Below are 15,075 nucleotides of genomic sequence, written 5' to 3'. Positions count from 1 at the left end.
ACCATTCCCTTCTCCAGTGGACCACTCTCTGTCAGAACTCTCCACCATGACCCATCCATCTTGGGTGGCCATACACGGCAGAGCTCATAGTTTCATTGAGTTAGACAAGGCTGTGTTCCACATGATCAGTTTGGTTATTTTTCTGTGAATGTGGTTTTTATTCTGTCTTCCTCTGATGGATGAGGTTAAGAGGCTTGTGGAAGCTTACTGGTGGGAGGGAGTGGCTGTGGGGGAATCTAGGTCTTGCTCTGGTAGGTGGGGCCAAGCTCAGTAAATTTTTAATCCAATTTTCTACTGATGAGTGGGGCTGTGTTCCCATAGTTTGGCCTGAGGGGTAATGGCTCTTTCAAAAGGACTTATGCCAGCATGCCAAGGCTCCCAGGTCTGTTGTTGTCAGTCCCCTGACCCCACAGCAGGCTACTGTCAACCATGCCTCCTCTGGAGACTTCTGGACACTCACAGGCAAGTCTGGCTCAGTCTCCTGTGGAGTCACTGCTCCTTTCTCCTTGGTCTTGGTGTGCACAAAGTTTTGCTGTGTCCACCAAAAGTCTGTTTCTCTGGGGGTTTTCAGTCTTTTTGCCAGATCCCCAGGTTGGGAAATCTAGAAAGGTTGTGTGCCAGGTTGTGGGCCCTAGAACTTTTGCAACACTGCGAGAACTTTGGTATAATTGTTCTCCAGTTTGTGGGTTGTCTGCAAGGCGGCTCTGTAGTGGCACTAATGGTGACCTCCTCCAAGAGGACTTATGCCTTTGCTAATTTCTGGGTTGTCTCACCCACCATCATTTTACCATTTTTGCTTTTCCCTGCTTTCATCATCTACGTAACTAATTCCCTGTAGGAATTCCCTCTCCTTTGGTTAGGGTTCTGTTTTCCTGACTGGTCCACACTGATACAGGAGGATGTGCACAGAGGACCAGAGAACCATGGTAATGGAAACATTTCAGTCATGGGTAAAGCAGGCAGCAACGCATGTGCAATTTTGAGAGCGGATTTTTTTTGTCTTTTTCTATTTGCCATAAAGTCATAAATAAACCAAGTGTTGGAAAATCACCAGTCTCCTTATCAGCTTCCACACTGTGCAACACTTAAGCTAGGAATCGCTGGTGCTCACGATGCCTACTTGCTGTCTCTCCACTGCCTCTGGCTGCCACCCAAGTAGCCAGAGCCATCCAGAAGCTCAGGATGGGGGAGCACCCACCCTACCCCACAGCAAAGATCCAGATCACCCAGTATATAATAAAATTATAATCAAGGCAAAAAATGTACACTGATTTCCCAAAGCCTCTTGTCTTTAATAAATGGTTGTGCGTTCGTTAGTTAACCCATTCCACACTGCAGCATTTTGTCCCTCCAATCCTGTAAAATCCAACACTAGAAACATATGTACTTTAAATTCAAACATATGTCCTTTTAAATTCAAACGTATGTACTTTAAATTATTAGTATAATACTTTGAAAGCTCTCTTGAAAATGAAATAAAGAGCAACATGCCAAACTTCTTAGGCTGATTTTACACTTAATCTCCATTAACTGGAAGCCTTATTCCCTATTTTCAGAATTTTTATAACATAATCTCAGTAAATGATCAAATCACATTTTATACCATGTGTAAAACCACAACATTCTCCAGTAAGTCTTCAGTTGTCAATTAGTAGTCATGATCTTGGAATGGATGACTCGTTACCTTATCCCAAGAAGCAGTGCAACCTTTCACTTCCACTATCGTTTTACCATCTGATGGCAGCTGACTGTTGAGCTGTGATATCTCTTCAAGTAATAGGAAGTTCTACAGAAAAAGGAAAAACAGACAGTTTAAGTTGCAAGAACAAAGCACAAACAAAAATTATTGGTTTCCTGGAATTTGCAATAAAAGATTTTATACAGCCTACATATCATTTTGCCAGCTGTACTTAAAGAAGTTTTGTTTCATATCAGAACATAGTAAATAATATATATTCTATAAAATAATATATATAATATGGAATGTACAATCATATAATATAGTATATATAGTATGCATAGTGTTTTATATACATATATATGTATAAATATGTAAATATATTTGTATAGAAAGCACATATAAGAATACTTCACTATATAAACATTGTTGTCTAATCACTCAGTTATGTATGACTCTTTTGAGACCCCCTTGGGATATTTTGGGCAAGAATACTGGAGTGGGTTTCCATTTCCTCCTGCAGGGGATCTTCTTGACCCAGGGCTCAAACCTGCGTCTCTTGCATCTCCTGCACTGATAGGATTCTTTACCACTGCACCACCTGGAAAGCCGTATAAACATATATATAAAATAAATATTTTCTGGCCATGAGCAAAGTTGTAACTTTCTCAACAAGTGAACTAGTTTCTCCTTAAAGAGAAAACATGACTCCAAACTCCAACAGTTAAGAACCTGGACATTTTTATTGCTTAACTTTTGAGTTACTAACAACAAACAGCTGAGCTGATTGGAAATGATTCCATAAATATTTCCTGAATCCCACCATGTGCCAAGCATTATGCACACTGCTAGGAACAGAGACAGCAAGGCCATGCCCGAACCTTCAAGTATCAAGTGGCACAGGACAGGCTGGGGACACAAAACCAATGACAGATATGCCAAATGAAAACCCCGGCTATGCCTGTTTTGCCTCATGGTCTTTTCCTGGGCACTTAAGCACACTTTGCCTTTCTCCTCATGTGTGTTAGGTCAGTATCACTGCTTTTCATTAACTATCACTTAAGTCATTGTCTAAAAGTTAAATACTCTTAAATTTCCATTTCTTATAAAATATTTTACAAGTATCTTTTCACAATCACTGTCTCTTTTCCTTAGTCACTGCCCTCTCTCCTCCTCTAGAGTAGGAATGGGTGCAGCTCCCACTTTTCATGATTTTCACACCACTTAGCAGGTATTCAGTGGAATGTAGCTGAATAAAACCAAGTCCTGAGAACCACTACAAAGCTAACATAATCTTATGCAGGAAAATTCCCTCTTGCCCTGCAAATGCTAGACATCATTCAATGAGAAAAGCTATGATACTATGATAGAGAAATTGAGTAAACAACCAAGACAACCCCAGTGCCATGTCCTCCTGCAAGAACTGTGAATGTGTGGCAGAGACTGCTGGCTGTCCTCAAAATCTGTTCTTCTTCCTGAATGCCGGATTTTAGCTGCACCTGGCAACCTAGAAGGAAAGCCTCTCTCTCCAGCCTTCTGAGAAAATAGGTGCAGACACACGACTAAATCCAGGTCGGTGGAAAGTGGCAATATCCAAGACCTTCCTCCACCCGGCCCACCCCAAGCCTGGGCTTTGAAGGCTGCCAACTTGGTTAAGGCCATACACAGTGGGGTAACAAGAGTCTGGGACTTCCCTAGTGATGCAGTAGATAAGAATCTGCCTGCCCATTCAGGAGACAGGGATTTGATCCCTGGCCCAGAACATTCTACATGCCACAGAGCAACTAAGCCCATGGATCACAGATACTGACTCCAAGCTCCAGAGCCCATGTGCCACAACTACCAAAGTCTGTGCACCTAGAGACCATGCTCCACAACAAGAGGTCACTGCAATGAGAAGCATGCTTGTTGCAACTAGAGAAAGCAGCAATGAAGAACCAGCACAGCCAAAAATTAATTAAATTTACTTTTTAAAAAATAATTTTGGTTCCTGAGACCATGGACCATGATACTAACCACAAAACTTGTTATGGGGTGAACAGCATCCCCACAAAAAAGTATGCTGAAATCCTAACAGTGAGAACTGGACATGGAACAACAGACTTGTTCCAAATAGGGAAAGGAGTATGTCAGGGCTGTATATTGTCACCCTGCTTATTTAACTTATATGCAGAGTACATCATGAGAAACACTAGGCTGGAGGAAGCACAAGCTGAAATCAATTGCCAGGAGATGTATCAATAACTTCAGATATACAGATGACACCACCCTTATGGCAGAAAGTGAAGAAGAACTAGAGTCGCTTGATGAAAATGAAAGAGGAGAGTGAAAAAGTTGGCTTAAAGCTCAACATTTGGAAAACTAAGATCATGCCATCTTGACCTATCACTTCATTACAAATAGATGGGGAAACAATGGCTGATTTTATTTTTGGGGCTCCAAAATCTCTGCAGATGGTGACTGCAGACATGAAATTAAAAGACGCTTACTCCTGGGAAGGTAAGTTATGACCAACCTAGACAGCATATTAAAAAGCAGAGACATTACTTTGTCATCAAAGGTCTGTCTAATCAAGGCTATGGTTTTTCCAGTAGTCATGTATGGATGTGAGAGTTAGACTATAAAGAAATCTGAATCCCAAAGAATTGATACTTTTGAACTGTGGTGTTGAAGAAGACTCTTGAGAGTCCCTTGGACTGCAAGGAGATCCAACCAGTCCATCCTAAAGGAAATCAGTCCTGAATATTCATTGGAAGGACTGATGTTGAAGCTGAAACTCCAGTACTTTGGCTACCTGATGTGAAGAGCTGACTCATTTGAAAAGACCCTGATGCTGGGAAAGATTGAGGGCAGGAGCAGAAGGGGACGACAGAGGATGAGATGGTTGAATGGTATCACCAACTCAATGGACATGTGTTTAAGTAAACTCCAAGAGTTGATGATGGACAGGAAGGCCTGTTGTGCTGCACAACACAACCTCTTTGGGGTCACAAAGAGTCAGACATGACTGAGCAACTGAACTTAACTAAAACTCAAAATATGACTTGTTTAAAAACAGGATTGTTGCAGATGAATCAGTTAAGGTGAGATCACACCAGAGTAGGGTGGGCCCTGAATTCAATATGGTTGGTGTCCTTATAAGAAGAGAAACCCAGAGACACACACAGAAAGAGAAAATGCCCACATGATGATAGAGACAGAGGCTGAAGTCATGGCAGTTACAAGCCAAGAAAGGCCAAGGTTTTTCTGCAACCACCTCAGTTAATACAGGCAAGGAAGGACTTCTTCTTCAACGATTCAGAGGGATCATGACTCTGCTGACACCTTGATTTCAGTCTTTGAGGCTCTAGGACTGAAAAACAATCAATTTCTGGGGTTTTTAAGCACCTGTTTGTGGTACTTGGTTATGGCAGCCTCAGGAAACCCAAACACAGCATTAAAGGACACTTATATGAGAGAAAAACAAACTGTGTAAGCAGCTTTAACATAGGTAATTCCAGGACTCATAGGCAAACCGAGTCCTAATCAACATAGGGAAACTGAAATAAGCATTTGAGAATTCTGAGGAAGAAAACAACACATAAATAGTAAACTGTGTGCTTAGTTGCTCAGTGGTGTCCTACTCTTTGGGACCCCATGGACTGTAGCCTACCAGGCTTCTCTGTCCATGGGGATTCTCCAGGCAAGAACACTGGAGTGGGTTGCCATTTCCTTCTCCAATGCATGAAAGTGAAAAGTGAAAGTGAAGTCGCTCAGTCTTGTCTGACCCTCAGAGACCCCATGGATTGCAGCCTTTCAGGCTCCTCCATCCATGGGATTTTCCAGGCAAGAGCACTGGAGTGGGGTGCCATTGCCTTCTCCTGAAATAGTAACCTACTACCCTACAAATCATAAATACCCTACTACCCTACAAATCATAAATACCCTTGAAGCATTTGACTTCAGAATATCATGTCCCAAAGTAACAAATGTGATTGGAATCTTCTACTGCAAAAGAACAAGTTGGAAATGCTGGAAATGCTGGAAAAACTGAATATGAAAACCTGCTTCTATGCAGGAAAAGTTAGATTGGATCCTTACATTTCTCTCAAAGACCAGTTGGTGGGAGACGCGATCCAATCATTCCCTCCTCCTCTCATCCAGGCTCACTTAGAATCTGAACACTGGGCACAGCTACTCCTACCCACCCCGAGCCTCTGTCCAGCAGGAAGCAGAACTCATGGACAGTGGTCTGAGGACTTCTCTGCAGACTCTCAACCACCACATCCTGAGTCCTCTCTCCACACCACCTCTCCCATCATCAGCCAGGTAAAGTTCTCATCTGTTCTGCCACTGTTTATCCCCTTCCACTTATTTCCTCTTGAAACATAATTTCAGAGTCTTACTCACTATTAATCATTGCAAATACTAATACAACTTTTCTTTTTTTTGGTTCCTTCACCAGCCCTCCCCAACCCCATCAAACTGACCCCAACACCACTCCTTCCTCATCTCCTTACACACCTCCGAAATTGTCCACCACACTTAACACCCTCCAGTGACCTGTCAGCACCTAAGTCCACACTCTCCAGGTGGCCTCTGTCTGGACACCATGAGTGGTGACCCACCCAGCCCTCCAGTCCATCTCAAATGCTAATCCTCCTGGGAACAAACTCAGGACATTCCAGGCTGGTATCACCCTCCCTAGTTTTGAATCCCCAGAGGGATAATAAGTCACGAAGAGGGGTGACACGATGTCATTCACACACTTACACAGTCTCAACTCCAACTGAGACCAAGCTTTGCACGGGTTGACCCATCATGGGTAAGACAAAGAACAGACTGTAGGGCTGGTTCAAATCAGTCCAACCATTGACTGTATGGCTATAACCTTACACAGTCTGAGCTAACACAGAAACCAAAGGTTACACGTGTATATTATACATTTTGTCTAGACAAAAATTCCAATTTTAGCTTAAGCATGCTACCATGACAAAAAAACAATATTCAGTATGTACACAGTAGAATAGAAATTTCCCACTTTCAAAAAAAAAAAAAAAAGAATGTAAAGAATAAGCGTGTCCTAAGTGAAGAATTAAATCCATTGAAAACTTGTCCACAAATAATAGGACTGAGTAGGGAAAGACACTGAGAAGGCGATGGCACCCCATTCCAGCACTTTTCCTGGAAAATCCATGGATAGAAGAGCCTGGTGGTGGGCTGCAGTCCATGAGGTTGCTAAGAGTCGGACACAATAGAGTGACTTCACTTTCACTTTTCACTTTCATGCATTGGAGAAGGAAATGGCAACCCACTCCAGTGTTCTTGCCTAGAGAATCCCAGGGACGGGAGAGCCTGGTGGGCTGCCATCTCTGGGGTTGCACAGAGTTGGACATGACTGAAGTGACTTAGCAGCAGCAGCAGGGAAATACATAACGGTCTTCCAGGGGTTAAATGAGACTCCACTCAGCACATGACCAGCTTGTAAAGGTGCAGAAGTGCTGGCTGGATTTTTCTCCAGGACTAAAGGTAATGAAAAAGCTGAAATTAAATTGCTGTTAGACCCATGATGTGCAGATCCAGAACTGGTCATGTGGGAAAGTATCAATACCAGAACTACAGCCAAAATGACTGACTTCCCAGTAGCATAATGGAACATCTGCTCTGTGAACAATATAATTTTAGACACATTTCACTGGATGTAAAAGTCACTGAAGACTTTCAGTGCTTCAAAGTTAAGACAAGATATTTACAATCCTATTGGAGTCATTCAATGCCAAGACTTTCACTCCCTTTCCTTATTCAGAGAAAAACAGAGGGACTTCTTGAGCCTATAAGATCACAATAAATCCTCAAATTCTTTATATGAAAAAGGAAATTGAAAAGCATGTATAAATAAAAAGACAAAAAACTATGAAGCCCATGTGTAGGTCTGCCCATGGGTATGAACCATCGTACCCTCTCCAAGGTGGGCAGAGGTGATGGGTTTCCTTCCTAGGGCTCTCAGACATGACCTGAGCAGAAATCCTGGATGAGGAACTATCTAGTCTACTGAGTCCAAGGCTGCAGGAAGCAGTGGGGCAGCAGGGCTCAACACCACAATGTGTTCTAAACTCGATGTTCCCACCACATCTCCAGCCCATCTGTGGTCAAATCTGGCCAAGTTCTGACCACCTGGTCAGTAAACTCAGCTGACCTTTTATCCCACCCCTGCTGCCCTTTTCACCTTCTAGTTGGGCATTATCACAATCTAAGTGAGAGACAAGGAAAGGAAGTAAATGAATATCTTATCATTGCCTGTTACTTGTTAGATAACAGGACAGAAGGCCAATGGCTGGTCAGTCATGTGGGTCTTAGAATAAAACTGAAAACACTGAGGTACTTCACAGCCTCTCAGAATTCAAAACCAAGTTCATGATTTTCTCCTCCCCAAATTTGGTTATCTTATAGTATTTCTTATTTTAGTGCATCCAGGTGATTTTGCAGCCTGAAAACCAAAAGCAGCCCAAGATTCACCTCTCTCTCCTCTCATACCCAGCTCAAGATGTGCCCTGAGTGGCTCTCAAATCTTGTCAAGGCCATTTCACCCTAAGCTAAAGCATATCATCCTTTTCCTGGGCCATGCACAGCACTAAGCTCTTGATGTATTTCCTTGTCTCTGCTCTGGATCCCCATCCCACTTCCCTGACCTGTTTCCCATGCTTCAGCCACAGTGAGCTTTGAGATAAGAAAAACTTTGATGTTACCTGTAGAGTCCTGTATACAGTCAAAGTCACCTAGCTATGTCTGACTCTTTGCAGCCCCATGGATGATCCAGTTCATGGACTTCTCCAGGCCAGAATACTGGAGTAGGTAGCCATTCCCTTATCCAACCCAGGGGTGGAACCCAGGTATCCCACATTGCAGGCAGATTCTTTACCAGCTGGGCCACCAGGGAAACCCAGAATATTGAAGTGGGTACTCTATCCCTTCTCCAGTGGATCTTTCCAACCTAGGAATCGAACCAGCGTCTCCTGCATTGTAGGCGGATTCTTTATCAGCTGAGCAACCAGGGAGGCCTAACAGTCCCCTGCTCAAGCCTCTCACTCTCTATTCTGCAGCCTCAGACATATTTGGTTCCTCAAATGCATGGATCCCCTTCCTGTGCACTAAAAGCCTGTGTCACATCACCATCCCCAGGAAAATGTGAAGCATCAGCTACCCCACCTACCCCACTTCCCCAAACAGAATTCTCCAGGTAACTTCCTCAGCCTTCCCAGGAATCACGAGCTCTAAGACTATACCAGTAACTCTGCCAAAGCACCCCATGGCACCTTGGACTTTTCCTTCTAAGGACTAATGACACACAAACACATCCACAGTGAGTTTCACTATTTGATTCTTTATTAACTCCCCACTTGATGAAACATATATTCCATATGTTTCATATGGAAACATATAGTCCAGAGAAGGACTTCTCTGCATTTCCTTCCCAATGATTGTTACATATGCATCTAGACTGTGCCAGGCTTCAGGCAGGCACTCAGTTATTCTTTAGAAAAAGTGACTGAAGGAATAAATTCAAATTTCACCCTGAAAAGTCTAGCATAAAACAAGAAAGTTTTTTTTTTTTTTAATCAATTGATTTTAGTCTTAACAACATCCTATCATCTTCTGTATTTGCTAAAGTACATTTTGGTTTTGTTTGCTTTTTTTTCTGTAACCAAGATAATGTTACCAAAATATGCTTTATTTTCAGGTACACAGGATCATTGACTAAAGATATAGATATCTTGGGCCCTAGCCAATACATCTAATGAATCAGAAACTCCAAGGTGTGATGATGTAGGTTTAATAAGCACTCCAGGTAATTCTGATGAACTAGAGAACTAGATTTTTAAAGGGTTGTCGAAACTATACATGATGAAGAAGCATCTAATATCTAAAAGGGAAATCTTACACCAATTAATTCAACCCACCAGGAATCAATTTCCGATGCTAACATTAACCCTTATCACCACTATTATTCTCAGCCATTTGTCCCACCTTTACTGATAACAGCTACTGAAGAAAGATCTCTAAATTTCTAGACCACCTTCTTCACAGAAAGGGAAATTTTAGGTTTTATGACCAAATCAAAAGTGCTTCCTTCATCAGGACACAAAGGAGCTTGACAAAATCAGCCCCAGAAAATTCAAAGGTTTTCCCAGGTCGTGATTTTAATATTACTGCACATATCTGCACAGGAAGAAATTTCAAGCCTCAGATAGTTCAGCTGCATTTTGGTGGAAAAAGAATCAAAAATCATACCTCAATATTTGAGCACAATTCCTTGAAAACCTTCTGTAGGGTCCCTTTTATGCCACATTCTTTGGTGTATCACATAATTCACCAAAGAAGCAAAGTCATCACTCTCCCCACTACAACCATGCTTACTGGTTAGGCATTTGCAGGAGCCCAGGCATGATGGAGCTGGAAGGTCCCTTCAGTTGCACATTTCCTGAGTACTTGCTATTTGGGAGGACTATGAAGATGAATGAGGCATTGTATCTGCCCTTTAGATAAGTCTGGAGTTCAGGGAAGCAAAGAAATCCATAAACACATGGCCTAGTGAGGACAAAGTCATATTCGGGAGCTCTAAGGAAGAGATGGGGATTCAAGAGGGTGTGATGGCTAATTTTATCTCAACTTAACTGAACTGCAGTCCCCATACACTTGCTTAATTAAACATGTATTACAGTGAAAATAGTTTTCAGGTGAGACAAACATCTAAATCCAGGAGACTCTGAATAAAATAGATTAGTCTTCATAATGTGGATGGGCCTCATCCAATTAGTCAAAGGTCTTCAGAGGAAAAAGACTGACCAACTCCAAAAATGAGGGAATTCTGTCTCAAAACCACCTTCAGACTAGAGATACATTTTACCATAAAGTCTCATGATATTGATCTTTTTTATTATTTCATGATGGCCAACAAGACAGTTGGACTAACTCTGTTAACTGAGTAAGACTGATTGTTTCTAATCACCTACAAGCCCCAAGAGCCCAGCTGAGGAGCCAGGCCAGCAGAGTCTGCATGAACACCAGGCTGTGCAGGGCACAGATCCTCTCTTCCAAGAGCAGGTCCACCAAGTCCACTCAGGCTGGTTTCAGATACACAAGTGGACACACAGAACAAGGGGAGGATTCAGACCTATTCCCACTCTGGATAAGACTCAGCTCCCCTGGGTTGATACCCTTCCCCAAGACCTAATGTTGCAGGAATGCCTAACTCTAATCTGCTCCCTCCTTCGGCATTTCTGCAGCTTCTAGTACAGGTTGGCGGAGAAGGCAATGGCACCCCACTCCAGTACTCTTGCCTGGAAAATCCCATGGACGGAGGAGCCTGGTAGGCTGCAGTCCATGGGGTCGCTAAGAATCCGGCACAACTGAGTGACTTCACTTTCACTTTTCACTTTCATGCGTTGGAGAAGGAAATGGCAACCCACTCCAGTATTCTTGCCTGGAGAATCCCAGGGACAGAGGAGCCTAGTGGGCTGCCATCTATGTGGTCGCACAGAGTTGGACACAACTAAAGCGACTTAGCAGCAGCAGCAGTACAGGTTGGATCACCCTGGGCCTTTGTGTCACATCTCAGCCATTTCCTGTAACTCTTGTTTCAGTCAATCCAGTGTTTATTCAATGCCCATGATGTATCCAGCATGGACGGGGCACTACACTAAAGAACCAGCAGACACAGTCTGCTGTCATGGGGCTGAGAACACTCCTGGGGAGTCAGCTTCACCCACCTGATACTAGGTTGGGTGGTGCGGGACTGGCCATGCACATAAACAGAAGTCCTGGATCAGCATGAACGGAAGTGCTGCGAGAGGGTCATGGGGCTGAGGGAGGCTCAGCAGCATTTGCTTAAATCAAGAACAGAAAAGAAGGAACCCAGGAGGCCCAACAGAGTGAGCCAAGACCCCAGAGTGGGGGTGAGTGTGGCAGGTCACAGGCAATGTCCCTTCTCCCCCTCCCCCATCAGAGCACAGAAAGTGATGGAGCAGCCAGTGGAGCTTAGGGTTTAACATTTTGATTCTACAAGAAACAAAGTGCCTTTGAAGGTCTTCAGAGTGAGACTAGATGATGGAGACCACATTCAGGAGATACCTCACATGCCATAAGGCATGAAAGATATACCATAACAGTGGTTAAAAATGAGGCTAAAGACAGAAAGCTAAGTGAATCTGAGGCCACTCTTCCTGTCTGAGGAGCAGGGAGTTCCCAGCAAGTTCTTCCCCCACCCCCCAGGCCAGAGAGGAAAGCCTATTCACCTCAGGACTGAACATAGTTGTTACCTAGTAATTCCAGTAGCAATCTGCTTCCTTCTTCTGCTTTTAGACATTTAATCACACTGCAGTCATCACTGCAAATCAAGATGCAAATGCCACTGCAAATGCCACTGGTACTGCTACCCATAAATGAGTAAGGATCTTAGGATATTTGTAATGCACTCTACCTTGCCTAAAAAATTCCATGGATGGAGAAGCCTGGTGGGCTACAGTCCAAAGGTTTGCAAAGAGTCAGACACAACTGAGTGACTGAGCATATATGCACTACCTAAGAAGAGATAAGAGTGTGTAAGACAGTTTTGAATGGCTGCCAGGTTTGGCACTGAGAGAGTTAAATCTCACTTACAGGAATACCATCACACCAAATAAAAGGTATTTTACGTAAAATCCACCTACAACTTGAAAAAGTTATTTGTCCCCAAACCTTGATTCTTCGGATGCTGACGACGGCCTCTGATACCTTCTCGATGGCCATGGGGAAGTAGAGGGTGCTCGAGAACCGCAGAGCCTCGAACAGCGTCACCACCACAAACACTTGGCTGGCCGTGATCAGGTTGTCAAGGAGCTCATTGGTGATGAAGGTAACGAAAATCATGATTTTGCTTGCAGCAAAAAATGATGCCAAATTCATTCCTCTAAGGTAGGAACTTCTCAGAATCTTGGAAATTTCCTCCCTAGAAATAAGAGTTTTAAAACAGATTTCAAAACAATCATTGACATCCAAGGCATGAATTCAAGTGCCCTAGGTGAGTGGCCCCTTTCTAGGGAGTGGACACAGATTAAGATAAACAACCTCTCACATCATGGAGACACTACACAGTGCACACCTGGGGCTCTGCACTGATCCAAGGACCACATACCTCATCACCACTTCACTCTTCCAATTAAATGGAGGCTTAATGTTACACATTTAAACATTTTGGGTCAATCAGACTGTATTTGAACATTCATTCAACAAGCATTCATAACCAAAAGTCCTATGCCTGGCTCCTCACTGATGACAGAAAGGCAAAGCCCATCCCCTCCAGGAGCTCATTAAATTGGGGGAGGTTGGGGAGAATAATAAACCCCTGTACTTCCCTCGTGGTACAGTGGATAAGAATCTGCCTGCCAATGAGGAGGACATGGGTTCAATGCCTGGTCCAGATAGTTACACATGCTGCAGAGCAGCTAAGCCCATTCACCACAACTACTGAGCCCAAGCTCTAGAGCCCACAGGCTGCAACTACTGAAGCCTGTGTGCCTAGAGCCTGTGCTCTGCAACGAGAGAGGCCACCTCAGTTAGAAGTCCACACACCACAATTAAGAGTCCGCTTGCCACAACTAGAGAAGGCCTGCACACAGCAATGAAGACCCAGCACAGCCAAAATTAATGAAAAAAGAAATAACTAAAATGATGTGGTGTGATGTGTGTGTACATTAAAAAAAAAAAAAAAAAGAGTAAGCCCCCAAATTGTAAGACACTAGACAGAGGCAGCCAGCACAGCCCCAACAGGAGCACAGAGCATAGGCATGTAACCCTGAACAGCAGTGACAGGATAAGCCACACACATGTGGACCCTGAGATGAGCTGGAGTCAGTCGCTCGGCAGAGGCTAGAGAAGAAGGAAGATGAGAGTAGATTCCCAGCAGAGGGAGGGGTGACCACAAGGGTGCAAAGTGAGAGGTGACAGGGAGCAGCCAGAGAATTCTAAGCACCCTGTGCTGGAGTATAAACACTCATCAGATATTTAAATGAAATATTTTTTAAAAGTCTACAAACATAAATCAAAGACAAAAGAATAGTCTTTTCAAGGGTCAGTTTACAATGAGTAATACTGGTTCATAACATTTGGCCTGATACAGGTACACTCAATCTCTATCAATTCCCCATTTATGCTATATCAACATATATTACAATTTTAGTTTAAATACTGTCATCTCAAACACTAATATTTTACAATCAATGCTTAAGAAATATTTAGAATTTCATTTCTGTATAAGTAAGAAACATATATATTTTTTCCTTTAAGAAGATGGTAGATGGAAGAGCAAGTTAAAATGACATCTCCAATGTTCCTGCCAAGTGTGAGGGGATGAAGTGAGTAGTATTTAAATTCACTTTAATGTGAAAACTAGATAAGACTTCTAAACCAATCAGTAAAAATAGGAAATAAAAAACTACAAGCATACAGTGTAATATATATACATATTAAAAAAAAAAAGAAAGAAACTTACCCTCTCAATCTGGGAATAAGGTGTATAAATGACTTTTCCCAAGCATTCATTTTAATTGTTTTGATGCCAATTATAACTTCGCTTATGGTCTTGATCCTGTCGTCTGTGAGTGCTGCGGTCTTACTCCTGAGGGAACAAATGTGAAAGATGAGCCTTAGTAACCACAGCCCAAATTTCCTTATTATCAGCAGTAGCAGGGGCTACAGGCAGAGACCAAAGATCAAAGAAGTCCCCACAGATCTTTTGTGCTGACAACACAGGTGGGCCCTACTCAAAGTACAAATGGAGAAAGATTTCAATTAGGAAGCCAACCATTCAATCCAATTAAAGAATTAACTTGGATAACTTTCAGCATCAGCTAAGGAAGACCTGAAATGATTCGGATACAAACCATCTGCTCAAAGAGGTCACAGTTAGGTTGGGAAGGCAGAAAAGAATATAACAGGAAGACAGTGTTTGTGTTGTAATAAAAATAGGAACAAAAATTGCTGGTAGCAGTGGAATAAGGCCTGGAAGGATAAGGAACATATCTCCACAGCAAAGAGAGGAAAGAACTTCCAAGTAGAGAAAAATACCACACATGGTCACAAAAAAAAAAAAAAAAAAAAGAAGAAGAAGAAGAAAAAACTCAAGAAAAAACTTCAAACAGCACAACACCTCTATCGCCTGACAACCTGGACAATGACACATCTCCAACCCTCTGGGACCTGCTTCAACTTTATCTGATCATCACCAGTCTCTTTTCTGTCACATACACTGCTGGGACTCTGGGGTTTTATAAAGACATAATTAAGGTCAACCTTGCCCTTGGGATGTCTACAACTTAATGGAAACATTGAAATAAAACACAACATAAACATGGCTCTAACACAAGCATAATAAACATAAATGC

The 15,075-nt window shown here is 42.8% G+C and overlaps 1 protein-coding gene across 1 annotated transcript in view; it reads right to left on the bottom strand.

The window, feature by feature from the left end:
- LOC147361882 (ATP-binding cassette sub-family C member 4-like) overlaps positions 1 to 15,075 on the bottom strand; it is a 115,995-nt gene that overhangs the window by 80,685 nt on the left and 20,235 nt on the right. Inside the window, exons 4-5 of the mRNA XM_086328423.1 lie at positions 14,184 to 14,383; positions 12,392 to 12,641 (exon numbers count right to left, since the gene is read on the bottom strand). Of these exons, the coding sequence (XP_086184549.1) occupies positions 12,392 to 12,641; positions 14,184 to 14,383 (450 nt within the window). The remainder of the gene's footprint in view (positions 1 to 12,391; positions 12,642 to 14,183; positions 14,384 to 15,075) is intronic.

Source organism: Bos grunniens, chromosome 12 (genome assembly GCF_055505025.1).
Source record: "Bos grunniens cultivar Pamir isolate PY7600 chromosome 12, Bosgru_T2T1.0, whole genome shotgun sequence".
Classification (NCBI taxonomy): domain Eukaryota; kingdom Metazoa; phylum Chordata; class Mammalia; order Artiodactyla; family Bovidae; genus Bos; species Bos grunniens.
Note: the sequence above shows the minus strand (reverse complement) of the source record. Positions and strands in the feature narration are given on the sequence as shown.